This window comes from Natrix helvetica, assembly GCF_964273705.1.
Source record: "Natrix helvetica genome assembly, chromosome: 6".
Lineage (NCBI taxonomy): Eukaryota > Metazoa > Chordata > Lepidosauria > Squamata > Natricidae > Natrix > Natrix helvetica.
The window spans coordinates 34,559,727-34,584,644 of NC_138553.1; the positions used below are offsets into that span (position 1 = coordinate 34,559,727).

At 34.3% G+C, this 24,918-nt stretch overlaps 2 protein-coding genes across 9 annotated transcripts in view; both read right to left on the reverse strand.

The window, feature by feature from the left end:
- LOC309394811 (solute carrier family 23 member 1-like) overlaps positions 1-7,118 on the reverse strand; it is a gene marked incomplete at its 5' end in the record, with an annotated part of 49,946 nt that extends 42,828 nt beyond the window's left edge. The window contains one exon of the mRNA XM_081958433.1: positions 7,008-7,118. The remainder of the gene's footprint in view (positions 1-7,007) is intronic.
- Positions 7,119-23,497: 16,379 nt separating this feature from the next.
- CNOT4 (CCR4-NOT transcription complex subunit 4) overlaps positions 23,498-24,918 on the reverse strand; it is an 82,454-nt gene continuing 81,033 nt past the window's right edge. For all 8 annotated transcript variants that reach the window (XM_081958263.1, XM_081958266.1, XM_081958265.1 and 5 more), the window contains one exon: positions 23,498-24,785. In XM_081958263.1, coding sequence (XP_081814389.1) covers positions 24,484-24,785 — 302 coding nt within the window. In that variant the 3' untranslated portion in view covers positions 23,498-24,483. The remainder of the gene's footprint in view (positions 24,786-24,918) is intronic.

Below are 24,918 nucleotides of genomic sequence, written 5' to 3' on the forward strand. Positions count from 1 at the left end.
AGTTGCGGCAAAATACAGGTGAACCTCGAAGAATTAGAATATCGTGCAAAAGTTCATTTATTTCAGTAATGCAACTTAAAAGGTGAAACTAATATATGAGATAGACTCACTACATGCAAAGCAAGAATGTTCAAGCCGTGATTTGTCAAAATTGTGATGATAATTGCATACAGCTCATGAAAACCCAAATCCCAAACCCAAGTCAGCATCCTCATAAAGCGCATCTGTGGAAGGAAGCATGAAGTGCTCCAAAATCTCCTGGTAGACGGCTACGTTGACCCTGGACTTAATGAAGCACAGTGGACCAACACCAGCAGATGACATGGCTCCCCAAATCAACACAGACTGTGGAAACTTCACACTGGACTTCAAGCATCTTGCAGTGTGTGCCTCTCCATTCTTCCTCTATACTCTGTGTCCTTGGTTTCCAAATGAGATTCAAAAGTTGCTCTCATCAGAAAAGAGGACTTTGGACCACTGAGCAACAGGACTTTGGACCATTGTGCTTCATTAAGACCAGGGTCAACTCAGCCGTCTACCAGGAGATTTTGGAGCACTTCATGCTTCCTTCCGCAGACGAGCTTTATAGGGATGCTGAGTTCATTTTCCAGCAGGTCTTGGCACCTGCCCACACTGACAAAAGCACCAAAACCTGGTTCAATGACCGTGGGATTACTGTGCTTGATTGGCCAGCAAACTCGCCTGACCTGAACCCCATAGAGAATCTATGGGACATTGCCAAGAGAAAGATGAGAGACAGGAGACCGAACAATGCAGAAGAGCTGAAGGCCGCTATTGAAGCATCCTGGTCTTTCATAACACCTCAGCAGTGCCACAGGCCGATAACTTCCATTCCACGCCACATAGAGGCAGTAATTGCTGCAAAAGGGGCACAAACCCCTTTTTGTGAGTGTATGTCTTGGTATATGTCTCTGTTATATGTTTGTTTTGTCCACATATTTATTTCATATGTTTCATTGTACGCCGCCCCGAGTCCTTCGGGAGAGGGTGCGGCTAAGAAATAAATATTTATTATTATTATTATTATTATAAACCAAGTACTGAGTACATATGCATGCTTATACTTTTCAGAGGTCCGATATTGGCCTATGTACAATCCTTGTTTTATTGATTGCATGTAATATTCTAATTTTCTAAGATAGTGGATTTGGGGTTTTCATGAGTTGTACGCCATAATCATCACAATTATGACAAATCATGGCTTGAACTATCTTGTTTGCATGTAATGAGTCTATCTCATATATTAGTTTCACCTTTTAAATTGCATTACTGAAATAAATGAACTTTTGCACGATATTCTAATTTTTCGAGTTTCACCTGTAAACTTTGAAGTCCAGTATTTGAATCCCTTGCACTTAGGAGACAGTGATTATATTCAGCACCTATTCTTACCTCTTGAATATGATGTTTTGGGGAGGGGGTGTAATGAGGACTTTTAACATCAACGTCATCTTGTATCTTCAACCAGCCATTTCTTAGAAAGCAGCAGGAAACTCAGGTTCTGTATAGTGCATTCAAAGTTCCTATTTGTCAGTTTAAGATTGCCAGCAAATCTCAACTGAATAAGAGTGCCATAATTTCCCACTGATTTCTAGATCAACTTTGTTAGGATGGAAAACTTATTTAAAATGCCTCTGTTTATGCTTCTGGCGACATTACCGGCTCAAGGTTGACTCAGTCTTCTATCCTTCTGAGGTCAGTAAAATGAGGACCCAGATTGTTGGGGACAATATGCTGACTCTGAAAACCACTTGAAGAGGGCTGCAAAGCACAATGAAATTATATATAAATCTAAATGCTATTGATATTGATATTACAGGTAGTCCTCAACTTGTAACAGTTCATTTAGTGACCGTTCAAAGTTACAACAGCACTGAAAAAGTGACTTAGGACTGTTTTTCACATTTATGACCATTGCAGCATCATATGATCAAAATCCAGATGCTTGGCAACTGGTTCATTCCTATGACGATTGCAGTATCCCTGGGTCATGTGATCAGCTTTTGCAGCCTTCGGACAAGCAATGGGGAAGCCAGATTCACTTAATAACCATATTACTAACCTAACAAATACAATGATTCATTTAACAACTGTGGCAAGGAAGATTGTAAAATGGGGCAAGTTCATTTAACAGATGTTTCACTTAGGAACAGAAATTTTGGGCTCAATTGTGGTCATAACTCAAGGACTACCTGTATTATCCCAAAGGTGCTTTTTCAAGAGGCAATTGGATTTTCTGGTTTTTCTTTGAAGACATTTCACTTCTCATCCAAGAAGTTTCTTCAGCTCTGACCGGATGGTGGGGAATGGAAGGATTTATACTCCTTGCAGACAGCATTCTGTTATCAAGTCATTAAGGCCACCTGGAGGTTTACCTGTGTCATCAGAGTCACCTGAGTGGTTCAAATGGGTGTGGAACCTTCTTGGAACTGTTGAAAGGACTGTTCCAAGAAGGCTCCACACCCATTTGCACCACTCAGGTGACTCTGATGACACAGATAAACCTTCAGGTGGCCTTAATGATCTGCTAAAAGAATGCAAATGACCAGCTGTATAAATCCTTCCATTTCCCACCATCCAGTCAGAGCTGAAGAAACCTCTTGGATGAGAAGTGAAATGTCTTCAGAGAAAAACCAGACAGTTCAGAGTTCTCAACTGACTCTCCAATGAAATGGCATCAGACTCTATAAAACCCTTACTCCTTGGCTAACCAGAACAACACCCTGTCGCATGAAGTAACAATGTTCCTTGTTTGCCCCATTTTGCTTTTCTTTTTCTCATTATATAAATAACAGCAAATCAGTCCAATCAGTGCCTCTCGTTCATTAGTCAGAGAAGCCTCACCCATATTTTAAAAGGAAGTGTCCATAAATTTGGGGGAAATCCAGGATTGGCGGAAATATAAAAACTTGTTTAGAACATTCTGTGTAGAATTTTTCTGAGCTATATTTAAACCAAGTTCTTCTAAAAACAGGGTAAAAGTTTTAAACATTGGATAATAAAGTTTCCTATTTCAGAACAAATTGTATTAATCTATCTATCTATCTATCTATCTATCTATCTATCTATCTATCTATCTATCTATCTATCTATCATCTATCTAAATCTGTGTGTGTGTGTGTGTGTGTGTGTGTGTGTGTGTGTGTATTCTGGATCGCCTTGAGCAATTTCAACCAAACTTTGTACTTAGATGACTTACTCTCTGGAAACAAATACTGTGGGGGTAAGACACCCCTAACACCCCTCGGGGGTGGTGGTGTTCTGTTAAGATACAGCCTGTCGTGCCTTACAATGGCTTCTACTGTACTGCTGTAAAGTGGCTTCTATTGTACAGCACAGTGGAGTTGCCATGGTAATGGCTTCACAGTACTCCACAAGGGGGCTCCCTCTGGTAAGGGGGAAAATCCAACATTAGAAATTATGCTTCTGGGGGCAAGGGAAAACATTTTAAATTACTTTAATTGTTGCCAAAATCAGGGCTCAGGGAAAAGTTGCTCTTGCCATTGCCTTTCCAGGAATTGTGGCGATGTTAATGGAAGGAGGCCCATTCCGCACTTACGTTGCCGCTTAACTTCGCCATTCCTGTCTAATACTGGACTGGGATAAGTAAATACCTGAGCAATGCCAGGTTATCAGCTAGTAGTAAAATAAATCAAAGAAATCTCAAATGGTATTATAATCTCTGTCATAAACCAGTTACACTGATCACTCTTTCTGTTGAAAAACTTCTCTCTGCCTAAGCTCTTTTCAGCAGAACAACTTTCAATAGTGGAACTGCCCCAAATTTCCCCGACACCATTTTTTATGCATCTTTTAGGTTACAAGCCTATATCTGCTGCCTTCTTTTATAAATAAAAATGAAAACGCTAAAAAAAAGAGAGCAAAAACACATAAGGAACTCCACAGATACAATATGAAAACTATTTTAAAGCTGCAAATGGCAATTTAAAAGCATCAATAGTCCAGTAATTAATTACTGGAGTTCATTGATCAATAGACTGCTAATCTGGTCAAAATTCTCTCTTCCCTATCTTTTCTCTATCTTCAACAATACGCAGCTTTAATCATTAAAGCAACTATACAAACATACTGAGCTCTGATTAATAATTTCCTCCAATGTGCATCATCTAGGAAAATAGTGCATAATCAGAAGAGACCAGAGGTGGTATTCAGCAGGTTCTGACCAGTTCTGGAGAACCAATAGCAGAAATTTTGAGTAGTTTGGAGAACCAGCAAATATCACCTCTGGCTGGGAGGGAATGGAGTTATTATAGTATCCTTCCCCTAGAGTGGGATGGAAATGGAGATTTTGCAGTATCCTTTCCCCAGGAGTGCGGAGGGAATGGGGATCCTTCCCCTGCCATGCCCACAGTAAAAAAAAATTGAATCCCACTACCGGAAGAGACATAGCATAGAGGAGAATGCAACATGATTTTGAAATTGAGAAGAGAATAAAAAAAGGAAACATTTTAGCACAATGTACTTTGAACAAAAACCTTAAGTGGCTCAAAATAGCCCACAATTCAACTCTGAGGTAATCTAAATAGAAATTTAATAAAATTATGTCTTCCAGATGTGTGCCTACTTGCTTCTAAACTTTGCTTATTTTCCCCCCAGAATGTATTGTTAATGTAGACAACTTGGTTGAAGTCTTTAGTACTTCTTTTTAACTTCTTAGGTTACTGCTAAAACTCTGTTCTTCTTACTGAACTGGACAGTTACATTTTATATCTGAAACAATAATGCTGAAACAGTTACGCAAGGCTTAAGAAAATGTATAAATAGGCATGGTATTTGCCCTATAGCTGAACCATGAAAGTACATGTCAAGTAAATTTAATTAACTATAATACCACAGCATTTTCTTTTTGCTTAGGTACTATACCTGAGTCCATACAGTATATAATAATAAATTAAAAACCAGCAAATTGCCTCATGTAGCTAGCACATATAATTGTCAGGTTATTGAGCAGAAAGACCAGTATCTTTTAAAGTTAAAAATTACAGGCTCTCATAGTCTTTGAAGTTTTTCAAAGAATTATAACTATTGTTAGATCAAAAGTGTTTGATAAAAGATAGGCAGGGAGTTTTTAAGAATGTGGTATTTAAAAATACCAGGAATAAATCAATTCAAATCCTCCTTGTACAATGTAAGTTTCTCAATTAAAAATAGTTTATTACGGAGTATATCTATTCCCTTTCAACTTCCCCAGTTCTTTAATTAGCAATTTGTTGCAACTATCTATCTTCAAAGTAATCAACAACATAACATGAATGATGAAATGTGAATAGTGCTTATTCAGGTAGAATAAGGAGGTAGAGCTGGCCATCACATATATATATATAAAGAATTGTGAACAGATATATGTTTTTAATAAGAGTATGATTTCTATTATTCTGGCAAAGGCATCCTATTTCACAGATGTTGAAAATAAACTTCTGGATTTATTCAAATCATATATTAGCTTTGTGTAAAGTTGATGTTTAACTTGATAGCTATAAGTTTCATCCTTTGAGGAGGAACATTTACAGTTTTCATCCATGTTTTTCAATTTACTGAACTTTACCATTGTGAATTATCAACAATCATGCTTTGGAAGCTTGTAAACCAAACTAACAAAAACATAGGCAACAATCTGGGTGAAAGATAAGATTTAAAAATTAGGAAGGCAAGAAGGGTAATGAGAGCAGAAAATTGAAGTCTCACCATCACAATGTAATCTTATAAACCTCTTAATCATTTTTTTGTTCAGTTTCAAAGTCTTAATCACTGTCATTTTTTATATCCCAAATATTGCTACATTCTTATCTCTTTCTTTTCTTGATTCCTAAATGTAATAATAATAATAATAATAATAATAATAATAATAATAATAATAATAATAATAATAATAATAATAATAATAATAAATATTTATTTCTTAGCCGCACCCTCTCCCGAAGGACTCGGGGCGGCGTACAACAAAACATAGGAAATAAATATATCGACATACATATAACAAAACATATAATATGTAACACTTCTACAAAACACAAAACACATTGCAATCAGTGGTGGGTTCCTAACCGGTGTACTACCAGTTCACTGAGAGGGCGTTTTGCAAAGTATATTGTGAAATTTTTTGAGTGAAGTTGCTTTTTCTTGCTTGTTTGGTACTTGTCAAGAAAGAGGAATTTAAAGAAAAATGTATAATGGGCATAAGCTGAGGCAAAGTTTTCCTTCGTAGCAAATGTTCAAAAATACTTAGTTTACAACTAATTCATGTAATGTAGTATACTTTTGCACTTAGTGTAGTCTTTAAAGTATCTTCTATCTCAAATGCCAAAAAAATTAATTCAGAATAAAAATTTAGACACTGCCCAAAAATTTACTACACCAAGCAAAACATAGGGTCTATGCCTTCCAAATTATGTTGCATATCAGTTCTTATAGAGATTGAATCTTAACAATTAACAAAGTGTTTCTATAATTCTATAGAGAAGATGAGCAGTTTCCAGGATCCAAACCTACTCTATTATCTATGTTGATTATATACCAATTTAGTTTTTTTTTAACACATCTAGCAAGTTATCATTCACCATATCTGGAGATATTATTTCCTGCCATTTAGATCAAAATGTATTGTTAAGTCATCATTATGGTAAAAAAAAAAAAGAATTCAAGAAACGTTTTGACACTTGGTTGCAATATAGTAATACTGCATCAGAAATAACCTATCTTTTATTAGTATAAAATTAGTTTCATTGTTCAGGTTTTATCTATAGTTCTATAGATTTAATTATCACAATGGACACTGTTTCTAAGCTATATCTCTACCACTAAATCGCAACCACTAAACAACCATTGATTGTTGTTTGCTTTCACATTTGATCAATTAGATTGTCAATTGTGTAGCAATAGGACTCTATTTTTCAGAGGACTTTTTGATTTCTAGTTTTTTTTTAAAAATATTTAATGTTCTATTTAAGGAAGTTAAGAAATGGTACCTTAGCTCTTCAGTCCAACTGCACTTTCCCCCCCAAGATACTGTAGGCGTCACAGAGCCAGTTGCTTTCCTTCAGGTTGAACAGCTTCTTAAGAGTCACTGAGTGCTGAGCGCTGAGTGCACAAGAAGAAATTGAAGAGCTGCCAGGATGTCAAAACCAGGTGATCTCTATGTGGGTGTAGATGGCACCGAGACAATAAAGGAGAGAGCTTTAAATAATTAAATAATGTTTAATAATTACATATTCCACCTTGTTTATTATTAGAATGGACTGGTGTAGATTTATATATATTCTACCCTAAATAAAATAAATATGCCATTCCTTATATATCAATGAAAGCAATGTTCCCAAAGTTGGTGCTCTCCAGGCATGTAGTATCTAGAATTTCTGCTCAGCAGAATGAGCACGTAGTCCTAAAACATCTGGAAGATGGCAAGGTGCAGAAAGTTATATTAGATGCAGGATAGAGGATCCCACAAATTTAAAGCAGAGTTGCTCCTAAAGCAAAATGGAAGCAACAATCATCATTAATATATTTTGTTGAATTAAATATGACTAATCCATCACACACTGAATTTTTCATTATTCTAATGCTGAGAGCAATTCACAAGTTTGAGACACTACTGAGATACCTAGGCAAAACTGTGAAATCAAAAGAATGTTGAACTGTACTGCCATTTTGCAATTTTAGGTAATCCTTTTTCTTACAATTTACTCAGAAGTTAATTTAAAAACCTGGTCTGCAATAAATTGATTTAAGGTATTGGCTATAACTTCCCAAAAATTTACATGCTATTTTCACACCAGTATTAGGCAAGTTTTAACCTACATTATAAATTTATAATGTAAATATATCGTGTTCTGCGGCAACATCCATGCCTTAAGACATTTGTCCAAGAAAATTTAGTAGAGCTATCATTAAAAATAGGAAAAAAACACTTCCAAAGGTGTTTATGAGGTACATGTATCGACTTGGTTTATTCTTTCAGTACTGCCTGCTTATCTAAATTTTTTTCACAGATCCATGCAGAGATATTTCCTAGGCTCATTGTTGTACAATATCTTGAACAATAGATGATAAAGATTGAATCTTGGCTCTTTTGTCATATTAAGTTTTTTCTTTAATTGACATCCAAAACACATACATGAATTACTCTTAAGATTTTAACCAATGGCTCAAGAAGAAAAAAAAACCAGAACACATAAAAAAGTAATTTTTAAGAGTTAAATCTAGAAATCTCAAATGATAAGATTTGATCAGATTTCTCTATGATTTTATGACTTTTCAATCATTTTATTTGGCGAGATTTGTGTGTGATGTGAAATATTTGCAGTATTTGTGTGTTGTGGGGATGCAAATATGAAAGGACAGGATTCGTGTCGAAAGGACACATTTGTCTTTTTGCATCACTGCAAAATGGCTATAGTTATTATATGTACACAGGCTATGTTAGCATAACATGTTCAGGCATGTAATGGTTTTTATCCCTTATGCATTAATCTAGCCTTTCTGTTTTTTTTCTTTGAAGACGTTTCGCTTCATCTTCAAAGAAAAAAACAAAAGTCCAGTTGCCTCTTGAAAAAGCACCTTTGGGACAACCTTGACGTGGATGACTGAGAATCTCTATAGACATCTAGGCTCTCCTTATTCTCAACTTATTTATTCATATAATTTATATAACTACCCATCTCATAATATATTGACACTAGCCAGCAAACAATTAAAACCAAAGCAAAAACACTTAAACCACAAAGAGATACAACAAAACAAACTTAAACATAGTGTGCAGTTGTAGTGAAATTGCTTACTCCACAGTATATAATTGGAAATGCCTTGACAAGAGTAGATATTATCTTGTACAGAACAATTAAGCCAACGATCAGAGGAGATTTGTCAACTGTAGTATATAACAGTCAAAACTTGTATATTGGTCTACGCTTCAGGATTTAAATCTTGGGGTTTTCTTCAAGGCCATGAAGGCAACTGGGATTTCTTGATATTTAGAAGTTTGAGAGTTCAATCCTAGGAGGGCAGATATTTCTCTCCGAGAGCACAAAGAAAAAATAACTGCCATGAATCCTGGAATGACCTCCCCCCCGATATTAGAACCACTACTGAGCTCCGCTCCTTCCGACAGAAACTGAAGACACACCTGTTCCGACTGGCTGGTTTGGCATAATTTTAACGTCTACCTCCTGGCATACACATTCTTACTGGTTTTTAGAGGGATATTGTTTTAAATTTAACAATTTAAATTTAACTTGATATTTTAAACTTTTGTATTGATTTATTTATTAGCTGTACAGTTTGGCATATTTTACCCTCCTCTTATACATGTATTTATATAGTTATTTCTACGTTTTAATCTGTTGTATTTTAATACGGACTGTACACCGCCCCGAGTCCCTTTCGGGAGAGGGGGCGGTATATAAACGCTAATAATAAATAAATAAAATAATAAATAAATAAATAAATAAATAAATAAATAAATAAATAAATAAATAAATAAATAAATAAATAAATAAATGGCGTCAGGAAGGACATCCAGTAAATGCTCGGATTCATCCAGTCATCCCAACTCTACCCATAATTAAAGGATTACAGGGTTGTAAAAAGGATTTTTAATTGCTGATGTCTGGCAACTCCTTATTTCTATGCTTCACTCAGGTTACCATGTGTTAATTTAACCAGAGTATGGTATGCATATCATATCAACATATCCTTTTTCACAATACTCCATTTCCTTTTCTTAACTTTTCTACATTGTTTTCTTTCCCAATACATGGCAGCTCCCACACCTTAAGTTATCTCCCCCCCCCAACTAAAAACAGTAACAGAAATTTGTGGACACCTTGGTTTCCATCAAGTTTGAGTATACATGCTTCTTGTCCATGTGTGATTTCATTTTGACTATATAAATAGTATTATATGAACTCTGGAAATCTGAGCTTTCTAGAAAGGATATGAGATGTTTTAAATGGGAAAAAAAATATTAGATAAGAATGCTTGGCTCTGCTCTCATGGAATTGGATTTGACCAGGGATTGTAATCAGTATTGTTCATCTAGTTTCACTTAATTAGATAAAACCTTTTTGTTTTCTGTTTTGCTAACGTGCTGAACTAATTATGAACTATTTCATAATTAGTTCAGGGTAGCTAATTCTACCATGCTACCATATTTCCTTATTAAAATGAGTGTACTCAACTGGTTATTCCACTTTCCTAAGCAAGTTACATTTTTCCTTTTCTTTCTAAGAATATTTACATGAACTTGTTACAACAATATTGTATTAACTCTTCAAGCATTGATATTTCCAGGTCCCTCCCATTGAACTAAATTCAGAGTCAAACATTTTATAATGTTCAAAATGGCTAAAGCAAGAATCTATGAAAAGTTTCGAAGGTGTAAACTTTCTGGATCTTAATTCTAGAAGAACAAATTCTGTATTTATTGGCTGCACTGAAAGATTTAAAAAGTGTAACATAATCCAATTAGCCTTTTAAATGTAAAATCAGTAATAACTTGTGTCACACAGTGTTAGTTATAATAGTGTGATCTGGTGATCTCTGAACATGTGATAGGTCTCAATTCAGGCTGTGTACTGTAGTACCGGAAACAATAAAAAAAAAAACCCAAAAGTTGTTGGTATACATTTGAATAACCTATTAAAACTGCCTCCATTCTTTCTGATGCTTTCTGATTATCATAAATGGCTTATCTTCATTCTGGTAAAGTAGCAATTTCTCAGTCTATACGAACAAACAGTAACAACAGCAAAAAAGCAAGCTATCCTTCTAGATAGGTGAAATGGCTTATGCATGTTTTCTTTTTTATATTTTATTTAAGAACTCATGTCTCTCATTTGGCAGAAGATCATTTGACAGAAAAATTGCCTCTCTTATTGGCAGCTTTGTCATTTTTATTACTCCGAGCTCCTTTATGTTGTGTTGCCTGATACACAGAATATTGAGTGGATTTCAACAAAGCAGTGACACTTTTAAAGACACAATTTAAAAGACAGTTCCATCCACGACCTTGATTGGATACATTTGCAATAGTAAGATTAATAAACTAACAGTAGGCATCAGTGTGGAAAACACTGACCTAACAACTAAGAATTGCTCAAATCCAAATTTTCAAAGTCAGCCAATTTCCTATTGATACTGTTTTAGGCTGTAAGTTTATAAAATTTTAGTTGGGAGCTATATTTATCTTAAATAGTATAAAAGAAAGAACTAATGCAGTTATCAATCTTGGATGCAAAACCCATACTTAGTATTTTAAAACTAGCTTCCAAACACAGAGGGCTGAATTTGGGGTCTGAAAGAATTTGCTAATTGACCTGAAACATGCTTAATTTCCACTGCAATGAGAAAATTAAAAAATAATTTGCTACTGATAAAAAATATTTTCTTATTTCATCTCATCTACTTCCTTAGACTCTTGATATTCCAGATTTCATCACGGAAATGGAAGCATTAGAAGGATATTTTTCATGAGAAGTTTTTCCTTCTCTGCTAAGAAGCTTTTAAATTCTTTACAGGCTTAGGTTTTCTTTCTTTACTTTAAAATGGAACTTGGCTTGAGGAAGTAAGTTTGATTAAATTCAATGCATTTCTCTTCACTTCTCGCTGTTAATGATGTGATGTCATAGAAGCATACCTATTAAGTTATATATAATATTACGGAAATTTATGAACGCTTTCATTATCCATTGTTTCTCAAATGGTTTGCAATGCCTCTCATTATTAGTGTTCTTTATTATATGCCAAGGAGGACATGATGAAGAAACTTTTTTTATAGGAGGGTTGCAAAGACAGTTAAATTAATTAAGCCTTCCTTAAGATTTATACTACATTTTGGAGTTTCCTGCATCAAACTATTCAGGAAACAGAGTGCCCTTTTTTTATAATTTTAGCCAAGGGAGCTCTGAAAGCCAAAAAAATGGCAATAAAATACATGCCCCAAAGGACACAGTATATGGACATATTGCTTCCCACTGCTTATGATATTTTCTAAACTGAGCTCTGTTAAATCAAGGATTTCCTTCATCTTGATAAGCCAATTGGATTATTGTTTTGACTTTTGTTTTCTCTTTAGTGGTAATATTCAATGAATCTTACAATGATTTCCCCCCCCCCCCAGTCTAAATATTTTTGTTGGTAGGTTATCTATCACATCCTTCATAAATTGGCAAGCAAATTGCTTAACTAATGCTGCCTCCTGCAGGTCAAAAAATCAAATGGGAAATATTCCCACATATATGAAAGAACTGATTTATTATGACAATATTGGCTAGAAAAAAAATAATTCAAATAATTTATTAATCCAATTTTGCATTATGAAACAATATATATGTCTAAATTATTTAGGCAAAACGATAAAGTGAAAAGGGACAATGGCCCCATTATTGGAAATGAAAAATTATAGAAATGGCATAAACCCAAGAACAGGTTACAGTACAATTGTCTGCCATAGATCTCCCAAAATGGATCTATTTAAGAGATCAGGCTACATTTTTTTCACTATAATGTTTAAATTTTCGTATGTGTTCTTATATTTTAGATATTTCCAGCAGTTTATGGAAGAAAATGCTGAATTAGTAAAGAAGAGCATTTGAACTGTGCAGTGTGATCTGCGCTATAGAAAATTCATTCTTAAACCAGTATTCCACACATTAAATACAGAAAACTTCAGAAGACTGGGAGAGACAGGAGCTACCTGTATCTAAAGGAAAAGTTCACCACTTTTGATGTATCTCACATATCAACAAGATCAACATGTGAAGTCAATTATAAATGGTATTTTAATAATATCAGCATATTTTTTAGCATTCTGATAAATGAAAAACCTACTATCCAGCATAACGTGTAGGATCTCTTTGCTTAGTTTAAGAACATAAACCCTACAGGTAGTCTTCTACTTATGACATTTGTTTAGCAGCTGCTCAAGGTTATGATGGTGCTGAAAAAAGTGACTTACAATCAGTCCTCATATTTATGATTATAGAGTTCCTGCAGTCACATGATCGCCATTTGGATGCTTGGCATCCAGTGATGACATTATTCACTTAATAACTGCAGTGATGTACAACCAAAATTCTGTGCTTAATTGTGGTTGTTACTGGAGGATGACTGCACTGTAGGTTATTTCATGATTATCCATATTTATGATTATCAGAGTTCCTGCAGTCACATGATCGCCATTTGGATGCTTGGCATCCAGTGATGACATTATTCACTTAATAACTGCAGTGATGTACAACCAAAATTCTGTGCTTAATTGTTACTGGAGGACGACTGCACTGTAGGTTATTTCATGATTATCCATACACACTACAGGAAGTCTTTCACTTACAACTACAGTTGGGACAGAAATATCCATCAGTAAGTGATGAGGTTATTAAGTGTGTTGTGTCCAATTTTACAAACTTTTGCTGTGGTTGTTCCCTCACTGATTCTTCTCATCAGAAGCCCCTTGGGAAAGTTGCAAATGGCAACCAGTATGTATTTATTATAATTGCAGCATCCTGGGGTCATGTGATTTTATGTTAGTCAGCGTATGTATCGTTAAAAGTGTAAAATTTTGCAATTCTTCCATATGAAACTAGGTATGCCTACAGACTATGAAAAATTTCTGGAAGAATAAAATTACCAATAATATAGAAATAAGTAATGTAAAACTAAAATCTACAAAGAGCTACAAGATGTTTTAATATTAATCATAGGAAATATATGTATCGTTAATGTATAATAATTATTAGACCTCTTTTAAATAAGAAGAAAGAACCTTAACTGGCTAAACAGAAACATCTAATGAATACAAATTACAGAATGTAAGAAAATTGTACATGATGTGGAACAAACAGATCAAGTGTCACCTTCAACAAAAATTGTCTAGGATAAAAGTAATGTTTTTTCTAGGTACAGAGCTTTTTTTAACTGAATCTAATCTAATAATCACTTCCGGATGCACTAACATCTTTCATGAAAACATTAAACATTAATTAGTAAATTAAGGGGATAATAATGCATTCTTCTTCTTTTTAAAGTTCAATGAATTCAATTAAATATTTTTTTAAATGTAGGGATACGACCAAACAAAAGAAGAGCAAAGGAGAAAATATTGATTTTTGTAGTATAGGTTGTGTTTCATAAGTGAAACTGTTTAAAAATATGTTTGCCATCTTTGAACATGTGCAATCAAGTTGTTATTGACTGGTAGTTTGGTTCTTGAACTCCTTCTATGTCATAGGAAATTAATATAGAGGGTTTAAAAAAAGGACTCCTAGAACAAAATTTGGACAATGGAGTGTGCTTATGGACTTCTAAGGAATCTATTTGCCTGTTGGCTATTAGATGCTGCATTGGATGGATATTAGGGTGCTTCACATTTACAATTGCTATTGGCTATCCTCTTTTTCTTTTCATCTTGCTTAGCATTATGGGTTGTCAGTGGAACTAGGACATTGCATTTTTATTTTTATTTTGGTGCCTTCAATTAAGTCTTGACTCATGGTGACTATTTGGCTAAGTCCCTGCAGTTATCTTGGCAAGATTTTCAGCAGTGGTTTGCCATTGCCTTCTTTCTAGAACTGAGTCACCCAACTGGCTTTTTTGTTTTTCTGACTATCCAGAATATTCTCAAGAGCCCTCTCCAATAGTACGTGACTTCCTGTCTTTATGGCTTTCTCAGGAGGAAGATGAGATGTTTTAGAATTCTACTTTTTTCTGTGCACATTTCATAGTTTGATAGTTTGAAACAACTAATGAATCACATTGACTTATTTCTGTTATTCCTTGGCTTTCTCACTTACCCAGCATGCATCAGCAATAACACCTCTTGCTCCTTGGCTTTTTCTACAGTAAGCTTGAACATCTGGCATCTCCCTTTCCATGCCGGCATTATACATTGGATAATCCTAAGCATTATTTTTCTAACATGTGAAATTAAGAACTTTGTGAAGTAATGCGCACATCATGTTAAGACTCCTTTCTTTGGTATTAATATGTAGACTGGCCTCTTCCAATCTGTTGGCCAATATATCAGTCTCCACATTTCTTAGCATAATTTACTTAGAATCTTTACTGATTATTTTGTTGTTTTCATACTTCTGTAGATATTCCAACAATTCTTGCAGAGTTTCAATTGGTAATCATTGATCTAACTTCTAATATTAAAGGTTCTTATAAATAGGGAATATCTTCCAAGTTATCTTCGAATTTGGCATTTCTATTGTACAAAATTTCAATATGCTCCCTCCCTCTTTAATTTACTGTCTGTCCACTGGAATCTTTTAGTATACAAATATGAATTTGGAAGGTCTTTTTCAATTGGGTAGAGTTTTTTTTAGAACATTTTCCTTTCTTGGTTTCTTATTTTTCTAATCATTTCATCTTAGTAAAATTCCATAAAAATCCACATTCTGGTGTTCCTTTTTCTAATGTTTATTTTTGTAGTTTTACAATGTGCATTTTTGAAAGCTGTTTTTTCCCCATTATGTGGCTTTGTAGTTTTTTTTTCTTCAGTGTATGCATTTGTGTGTCCTTGCTCTTATTTCACATTTTTCATTTAAAAAACTACTTTCCAGAGAGTATTGAAACTCTAGTTATATTCCACCATTGGCCATATCAGTTATGGATAATGGGAAATAGAAAACATCCTGGCACATAAGTTCAGGAAATGCAAAGAGATAAGTTAACCTTAAAGGATAATGCATAGTTACCAATTCCTAATCAATATTATTTCAGTTTGTGTAAGATATATGCATCACAAAAATTACTTACTTAATTATTTTACACAAAGAAAGTTGGCATGAATATTACTAAATATTACTAAAACTATTTCCTGGAAATGATCTACTCTTGTATACAATATATTGCAATTACTGCAGTAGTGCTAACTACCCTGATGTATGCCAGTGAGACTTGGACTGTATACAGGAGGCACGCTAGGCAATTGAACTACTTTCACACGACCTGCCTCCGCAGACTTCTGAGGATCCGGTAGCAGGATAAGGTGCCAGACACAGAAGTCCTCTCCAGAGCATGCCTGCCATCAGTTCACACCCTGCTGATGAAAGCCCAGACACGCTGGGCAGGCCATGTTGCAAGGATGCCACACCATCGCATCTCTAAACAGCTCCTCTATGGTAAGGTGTCTCAAGGAAAGCGATCGCATGGGGGACAAAGGAAGCAGTACAAAGACACATTGAAAGCCTCCTTCAAGTCCATGGATATCGACACCACCTCCTGGGAAACCATGGCCAAGATCAATCGACATGGCACATGCTGATCCACCAAGGTTGCCCAACATCTGAGGACAGAAGAACCACCATAGCACAGAGAAGTGAGCACTCTGCAAAGCCAGAGTTGCAAATGCTGCAAAAATGATGCCCACATATGTCTGCCTGACATGTGGCAGAACATTCCGTGCCCATATAGGCCTTACTAGCCACCTACAGACACACCGTGGAGAGCCCACAACCCGTTAGATGTCAACATCCTCTTCAAACACGATGGACGAACATCATCATCATCATCATTGTAATTACTACTTCTAGCAAATCTTCTGGCACTGACTTTATGTCTATAGAACATAGGAAATGAGTGTATGAGTAAAATGCTTTTTCTGCCATTTCACCGAGCCAAGGTTCAATATATTTTATATTCGCTGCACCTTGCACAAAAGCATTAATTTCTTTTTATCATCATCCCCAAATACTCTAAACTTCACCTGTATTCTTAATTCTTTCAACTGTTCCATATTACCCCCATATTATAATTAGGTAGAGACTAAAGTACAGCAATTTGGTTAAAGAGTGAATTCATAACTAGAGCCCAATCTCAGAGAAGCAACTAGGTATTAGAGATGATAGTGTTTTGAGCTCCATGTTCTCTTCCCCACCCACTTTTCTTGAACATTATTGCTGTTTATTTTTAACGTAAGATTTGATTAACTGAAAGATTGACAATAGCAAAATGCCCAAGAAAAATCCACAACATGGCAGAGGAACAAGGCATACATTGGATGAGTCAAGATAGCTGAGACAACAATCTGTTCAGTGAAAAGATGGTGAAGACAATTGCCCCTTTGGAAGATGCAAAACCTGAATGCTACCCTTAAAAAACTTGGAGGTTGTCTCAACAGGAAATCTACTTAAGCAACTAAAGAACTAATAGAGGATCTGTATAAATCAACCACTTTAGATTGAAAGGGCTTGGCAGGTATGTCTGAACAGGTTAATAAACAACTAAGCATTGTCTTTTTCAAGTTTAAGAAATAACTCTGTAAAAAAAGCATCTGAACTTGCTGTGAAAAATGAGCTTGATATTGGAAAAGTTCACAAATATATTAATGATGTTAAAATGTACTTGGCTGATCCATATGACTGGGACAGGATAGATAATTTCAGAGTTAGAGAAATTAGGGAAAATACAGCAAATAGCTAATTTATCTCAAAAAGTTTCCAGATTTGAATTTAATTAAAAATTTAACTAAATCCAAAAACCAAGAAATATATTAATAAAAATTTAAATAATCAGGTGAAAAAAAATCCATAGAAACTTAATAGGTAAATTGAGACAGAGATATAGTGTTAGTTTTCTACGGCATTAGTCTTACCATAGTACAAGCTTCAAATCTCCATAGAATAGAATTTAAATAGAATAATTATTAAAAAGAGAAAGAAGGTATAAATAAGAGTTAGTTTTCAAGCTAATACTTCAACCTCAAGGAATAGATATTATTTATACATTCCAAAAATGAACAGTTTTCAAATGCCTTCTTAGAGAATAGAGAATAATCTTTAATGTTTAAGAAACTCATAACTCTATAGAAGATTTGACAATGGGATCTTTTAGCATTTGGACTCATAAAACAATTGCTGGTTATAATTCACATGTTTTATATTAGTTAGGAAGAAACACAAAACACAGACAATTGTTTAAAAGTTGATGTAAAAGACAAGGGTAGCTGGAAAGAAAGGAGATGAAGTTCAACAATCCCCTAAATTACACTAGTTAGTAGATCTAACAGGCTGGGAGGGTGAGGGTGGGGGGAGTAAATAAAGAAGAGAACTAGGGATGAGTGAGAGAAAATGGTATGGGAGCAAAAAGGATAATTAGTATGAAAATTCATAATAACCTCACAAATTTAATCATTGCTTGGTAAGGTAGCAAAGGTTTTACTGATGATAAATTCATTTTGTAAGAATAATAAGCAAGACAAGGATAGCTTCTTTAAATGTTGGAGGCTGGGTAATCCAAATACAGACCTAGAATTGGTTAATATTTAAGGTCCTTTAATCTATAGGTTACAGAAAATATATACATCAGAAAAAATTAAAGATTTTAGTTCCAAGTCAACAAAGATAACCATCTCATGTTATGCTAATGTAGACATTATATAGAAAAGATTCAAAAACATAAAGGGAAGATCAATTTTAATTAAAGGGAAATTTGATAGTAAAATTATAACTTGATCTCTACCTATATAACAAGTCAAAGTCAATCAAGTTTATACAAAAAAACATGAAAGCCTTAAATAAATTTGGCTAGAATTTGGTTCTATGGACTAATTTAAATATTGAGGCAGCTGAACCAGTTGATAGAACAAATAATCAGGAAAATAGAAGATAATTTTTAGCATCTAAAGATTTGCCGAATTTGATATAACTGCATGAACTACCAACATTCTAGCACAAAGCATCCACTCACTTACATGTTATTCAAAGACCCCAATCCCATTTGAGGATATATTTGGACCTTAATTATTTTTTGAATATTTTAACCCAAATAGACATAACCCAATATATACTCTGTTTCTCCAAAAATAAGACCTCCCCGAATAATAAGCCCAATTGGGCTTTTGAGCGCATACGCTAAAATAATCCTTCCCCTGAGAATAAGCCCTCCCCAAAAATATTGCAACATAGCAGCAGCCATGAAGTGACCATGTTCACTGCCTCCTGCACCTCAAAAATAATAAGACCTCCCCGAAAATAAGGCCAAGTGCTTATTTCAGGGGTCAAAAGAAAATAAGACTCTGTCTTATTTTCAGGGAAACGTGTAAGAGGTGAAAATACAATGTAAATGCGGAGAATAAAAAGAAATCAATGAATGTATTATTTATTTGTATCCTCTCTGCATTATTTTTATAGATAACTCAAGGCAGCAAACATATACAACACACCTTCCTCCCATTATTTTCGGCACAATCCTGTGAGGAGAATCACTGGCCCAGTTGTCACCCAGCTGGCTTTAATGGCTAAGGTGGGACTAGGACTCATGGTCTCCCACATTCCAGCCTGGTGCCCTAACCACTAAACCAAATTGAGTCTTCTGGTGTTATCTTCAGAATTTAAATCTATGTGGATAAAATTCAGACTTAATTAACATATACATCTAAGCATTAAGAAAGGGAAAAGGCTTGATATTTAGAAATTGGCATAATTATTAGCTCATTTTTAATAAATAAATAAATCAATAATACTATGTATTTGTCAATAATTATTGGAAAATAAGCTTTCGAAAGGTAAAATACTATATAAAAGCAATAAAAGATACTTATGGTCACATCATCAATAATAAAAATCTTATTTAAAAGTTTATTTATTTATCAAGCTTGTATGCAACCCAACTCACTGAGGGCAACTCTAGTTTGCAAACTAATACTACTAAAAACCTTATATAGAAAATGTAAGTATTTAGATAACCTAAATTTTCTGGACTCATTTTTACAATTAGAAGTTTACAGTTTTTGTAAAAAAATATTGAAAGTAGAAAATTCCCAGGTTCTAACAAATGAGTTCTATAAGGCATTTAAAAATATTATTAAATGAGAATTTTTGGCATTAAGGTAATTTTCTTCTCTCATGCTAGTGCAATTCTAAAATACCTTTAATTCCTAAATCACACAACAATTCATTGGAATTATCTTCTTACAGACTTATCTCTCTCCATATTTATCATAAATAATATACTAAACTACTAGCTAAACTTCTCAATTTAATTATGGGAGAAATTATACAGCCTAACCAATCAGATTTTATTCCAAAAAGAAATATATCTAGCCCCCCCCCGAAAACTGTTAATTATTATTCACTCTTGAAAATTAATGTTTCTCTATCAGTATGCTCATCTATTTAAAGCAATTGACTGTACCGACTGCACTATTTTTAAAGCAAACTTTAAATCCGACAATTACTTTTTCAACACAATAGATCAGATTTATAATATAGTCAATGCTCAATAAAGAATTAAGAAATATGAATCAGAAATAATTTCAAGAATTACCAAACATAGCTATCAGTTATCCTAGCAATTATTTCTAGTTATAGAAATATAGTAATAGTTTTATAGAAATAAAGAAATTAAACTGGATTTTTAGTAATGCAAGTAAATATATTAGGATAGAATTTGATAATTTTGTAGAAATATCAGTGATAATAGCAAATGTTCAAAATCTTCCTAAAGTGCAAGGATAGCTAATAATTTAAATATAGTAGTGGGTTTGGATTTAAGAGTTAATATAATTATAATATAATATCTATTACTTATATATTATAATTATAATTAATATAATCAAAAACATTAAGAAACTGTTTAATAACAATTTCATCTCATGTATCAGAAGATAAAACAAGAAATGAAAAACAGGAATAATAAAGATCTAATATTTTGGTTGAACTGAGGCAACTAAAATGATCAAACTTTTGATTTTTCAAGAATTTCAAACTCCCTCAATAGGTGCTTGATAAAACGTTAACACTTTGGGAAATAAAAATTAAGTTTTTTGTTTAATACTAGAAAAATTAAGAATAGAAATGTCACAGAGGGACTCAGAGACAAGGAGACTAAAGAATTCCATTTTTTTTTAAATAAGGCATATTTCAGATATATTATTCCCTTCACAATGGAAAACTCAGCAAGACATAGGTGCTGCTAGAAAACATTAAAGAGATAAATAAATGTTACTTTTTTTCTTCCACAAGGCTTTATAATAGGCAATATAAGTAATGTATTTACATATTAGAGAGCCAGGTGGTGTCACAGTTAAGGCACCAGAATAGAAGCTGGGAAATCGTTGAGCTGGTCACCTTAGGCCAGTCATGCTTTCTAAGCCCTAGGAAGGAGACAATGGCAAACCACTTCCAAAAATCTTGAGAAAACTGCAGAGGCTACTCCAGGTAGTCACCAGGAGCCAAGTTCACTTGAAGTTACACACATGTACACAAGTTCACAAAGCTACACTTCAATTTTGGGGGAAAATATGCAACTTTGATAAAGGGCATCTTTACTGGGATAGCCAATATTCTTTAAACAGGATGTGTCAACCTAACAGAAGCCTTGAAATAAGCTCAAATTGCAGTAAGGTATGAGACTTCAACAGTAATAAGACACAAAGTAGAAGGGTTTGAGTTACGCTTAAGTCCCCATCTATCCTGGCTAACAGAGCCCCAACTTAATTTTTTAATAAGGCTATAAGGAGTCAGCATCTCATTGTTTAATTATGAAAAATTAGCAATGAATTGCTCTTTCCAAACCAAAAGAAAAATGTCAACAATTTATGGAATGTTAGAACTGAATGCGACATCCTGTAGATTTAAAAGAAGCAGTCGCTAACTCACACGTTTTGTTAATTACAAGCCTAAGTGCACCAACATAAGCTATTTAAACTGCAGTAAATGCATCAACACGAAACCTATAAAATGGGATTATACATTTGGTTTCCTGCAGTTGCACAAAATAGTAAGTCACCTCTTCATTGGGCCAGTCCAAATTTTTATTCTAAGCAATAATAGTTTTCACCTTGAAGTTTTTTTTAATTGAATACTCTGATACAGAATATACAGATAGTCCTCAACCTATGACCACAATTAAGCTAAAAAAAATATGTTACTAAATGACACAGTTGAGTTTTATGATCTTTCTTGCCAGTTGTTAAGCGAATCACTGCAGTTGTTAAATTGGTAACAAAGCAGTTAAGTGAATCTGGCTTCCCCATTGACTTTATTCCTCAGGTGGTCTCAAAAGGTGATTACATGACACTGGGACACTGCAATTGTCATAATTATGAGTCAGTTGCCAAGTGCCTGAATTTTGATTACCTGAACAAGAGAATGTTGCAAGGATCATGTGAAAAATAGTTACAGGCCACTTTTTTCAATGGTGTTGTAACTTAAAACTGTCACTAAACAAATCGTTGAAAGTCGATGGCTACTTGTACAATCAATACTCTTATCTGCTGCCAAATTTTATTAAGTTTTAGAATCAACTCAATAATTTGCTATTGTATAACTGCCTACATGGGAAGATCTTCAAGTGATTTGAACTATGATTTATTTAGCCTAGGAAGCCTAATCTAGCCTAAGATGAAATTATATTTCTATATATGCTATCCTAGTACTTCTTCATTTGGTAAAGGGCAACAGCATACCAGAACTAAAAAGTCTCACTAACAGCTTCATAGAGGAAGGATTGAAAAATGTCCACAATGTCTAGGTAACAGCCAGTAACAATAGCTTCCCACCTCCTGCTATACTCCCAACTTTATATTCTGACGAATTCTTTAAAATCAGCATTTGCTGATTCAGATGCAGCAGAAAACTGATTTCAGAAACTGATAGCTTTGTTAAAAGTAGAGTTCATGAAGTACATGAAGCTGGAAAGATAAGATAGTTCAGATACAACTTGTTCCTAGGATGGTATTGCATAGATTTATCAGACTAAAAATATATCTGAGGCAAGCTTTTATGATTCAACTTCTTGATTATCTACAACAGGGAACAGTACACACTGATAGGTAGCAGGAAAAAAGGCAAATACCAGTATTTGTTCTCTGAAATGGGAATGTCCCATTTCCACTGTCAGGAAATGCAAATTTATTGCTTTCTTTATATTTCTGTGACTTCCGAATTTGTGTGAAGTCGACAAGAATCACAAATGTACTTTTCAGCTTGCAAAAGTCCTTCCCTGAATAAAATGTTTTCTTAATACACCGAATCATTTTCATTTCTAAAATATGAGATCTGATTAAGGTAGTGCAGTGTTTCTCAACCTTGGAGACTTTAAGAGAACTGGACTTCAACTCCCAGAATCCTCCAGCCAGAGAAACACTGAGTAAATATGATCTTTAAATATATTAAGTTAAATCATGACGTTTAAAATGAAGCTACCAATTCAATAAGGCATGACTATTAGGAATTCCTATAAAATACCCGTTATAATCTAAGAAGACAGTCTGATCTGTTTAAATTAAAAATTCTTAACTTTAAAAGCAGAGGAGAAAGAATTGTCAGGGAGGGTGACATAGCATTTATTTGAGAAAATAAAAATGAGACATGACATAAAAATATAAATAACGGTGTTAAGGAAAGGACATCAAATGCTTCATGGGGAGTACACAGCCTCAAGAATTTTTTGGGGAAACGTTATCACAGAAATTGACATATGCATAAAACAGAAAAAAAAGAGAATTCACAAAAGGTTGTCATCAAGTTTTCTGTTTTATTTAAGATTTTAGTTTTAATTCTGAAGAAAGAGGTACATTTCCTTGTTTTTAGTTTTAGCGTCAGGTTATAACCATGTTTAATTTTATGTTTCTTTTTTCCCCTGTCTTTCAATACTGCACAAACGTCCAGAAACTACAAGGTTAAGTAAAAGCTGCAGGCAGAGGTCGTCAAAGGTTGCGCTCCTGATGATGATCTGTGGCCCCAATGCAGTGCTATCTCAGAGTGTCTTAATCAGGTGATTAAAAAAAAGAGAGACTGACAAGAAGACAGAAAGATTGAAGTGAATATCACTCGTGTTTCAGCTGCTTATAATTATATTATGTATATGCTAGGCATTAAATCTGTGATATTTTAAAAACATTATATTTATTTGAAATCTAAAGCCAAAACTTTTTAAAATTCCCTCTGTTAAATCATTTCTTACCAACATGTCAGTTATTTCTACAGGCAAATTGTCTGTCACCTACTTTATGCCAAAACTTTACTGACAAAACTGTCCCACTCCTTCAAGAGAAAAAAGGAAAAAAAAAAGGATTTCCCTGTATAATCAACTCACAGAATGCAACACGAATGTTAGGCCACTGATTTTCCCCAATATATTTCTGCACTGGATTCTGAATTTTGTATTATTTTCTTCTATTGTCAACATGACATTTTTCTGCTACGCTAAAATAATTATGTGCAAAAGATTCATGAAAATATTATGCATTTTGATTTCTCTCTTAGTGTGTTTAAAGAAATAGTTTTTAAACAGTGTATTTCAAACACTGACTCAGCAAAACTTAAGAAAAAAAGATAATAGTTATGACCCTGTGATTGCATTGATTTGGAAGCTGGTTGGGAAAGATTTTTGACCAGGAACCAGATTCTTCAGAAAGAAAAATATGAAAGAGGGGCCATAGGTGGGTACAGGAAATCTGGGAGGAGCAATTCCTGCATTTCTAATGTTTTTGTAGTTTTCCTAATGACGATCCAACGCTGAGCTCTGTAATAAATCTGTGGGGGGTTTACTAGGGGGTCTGAAAGCTGTCTGAAAGCCTGGGGGAGGAGAGTGGAAACTGGCAGGGTTTGAAGGAGGGGAATAGGGGTTCCAACTGGCTCTGTGCAATGGAATTTGTGTACTGAAGGGGTTACTGTGGGGGGTCTGTGTTGGGGCAGCACTGGGGCCATCCATCTCTGTGAGAGCCTGAAGAGACTTTAGCCAATGCGGTGGATTGTCGTCTTGAAGAGAGTCTAAACTGTTTCCAGTGGAGGCTGGGATACCTAGAAAGAAGAGAATCACAGGAGACATAGGTTACTCAAAGCAAGCAAGAACTATATATATGAAGTAGGACAGTGCAATTTAACCAGTAGCAAGATCAGAAAAATAATTATTGGCTTGCAGAAATGAAATGAT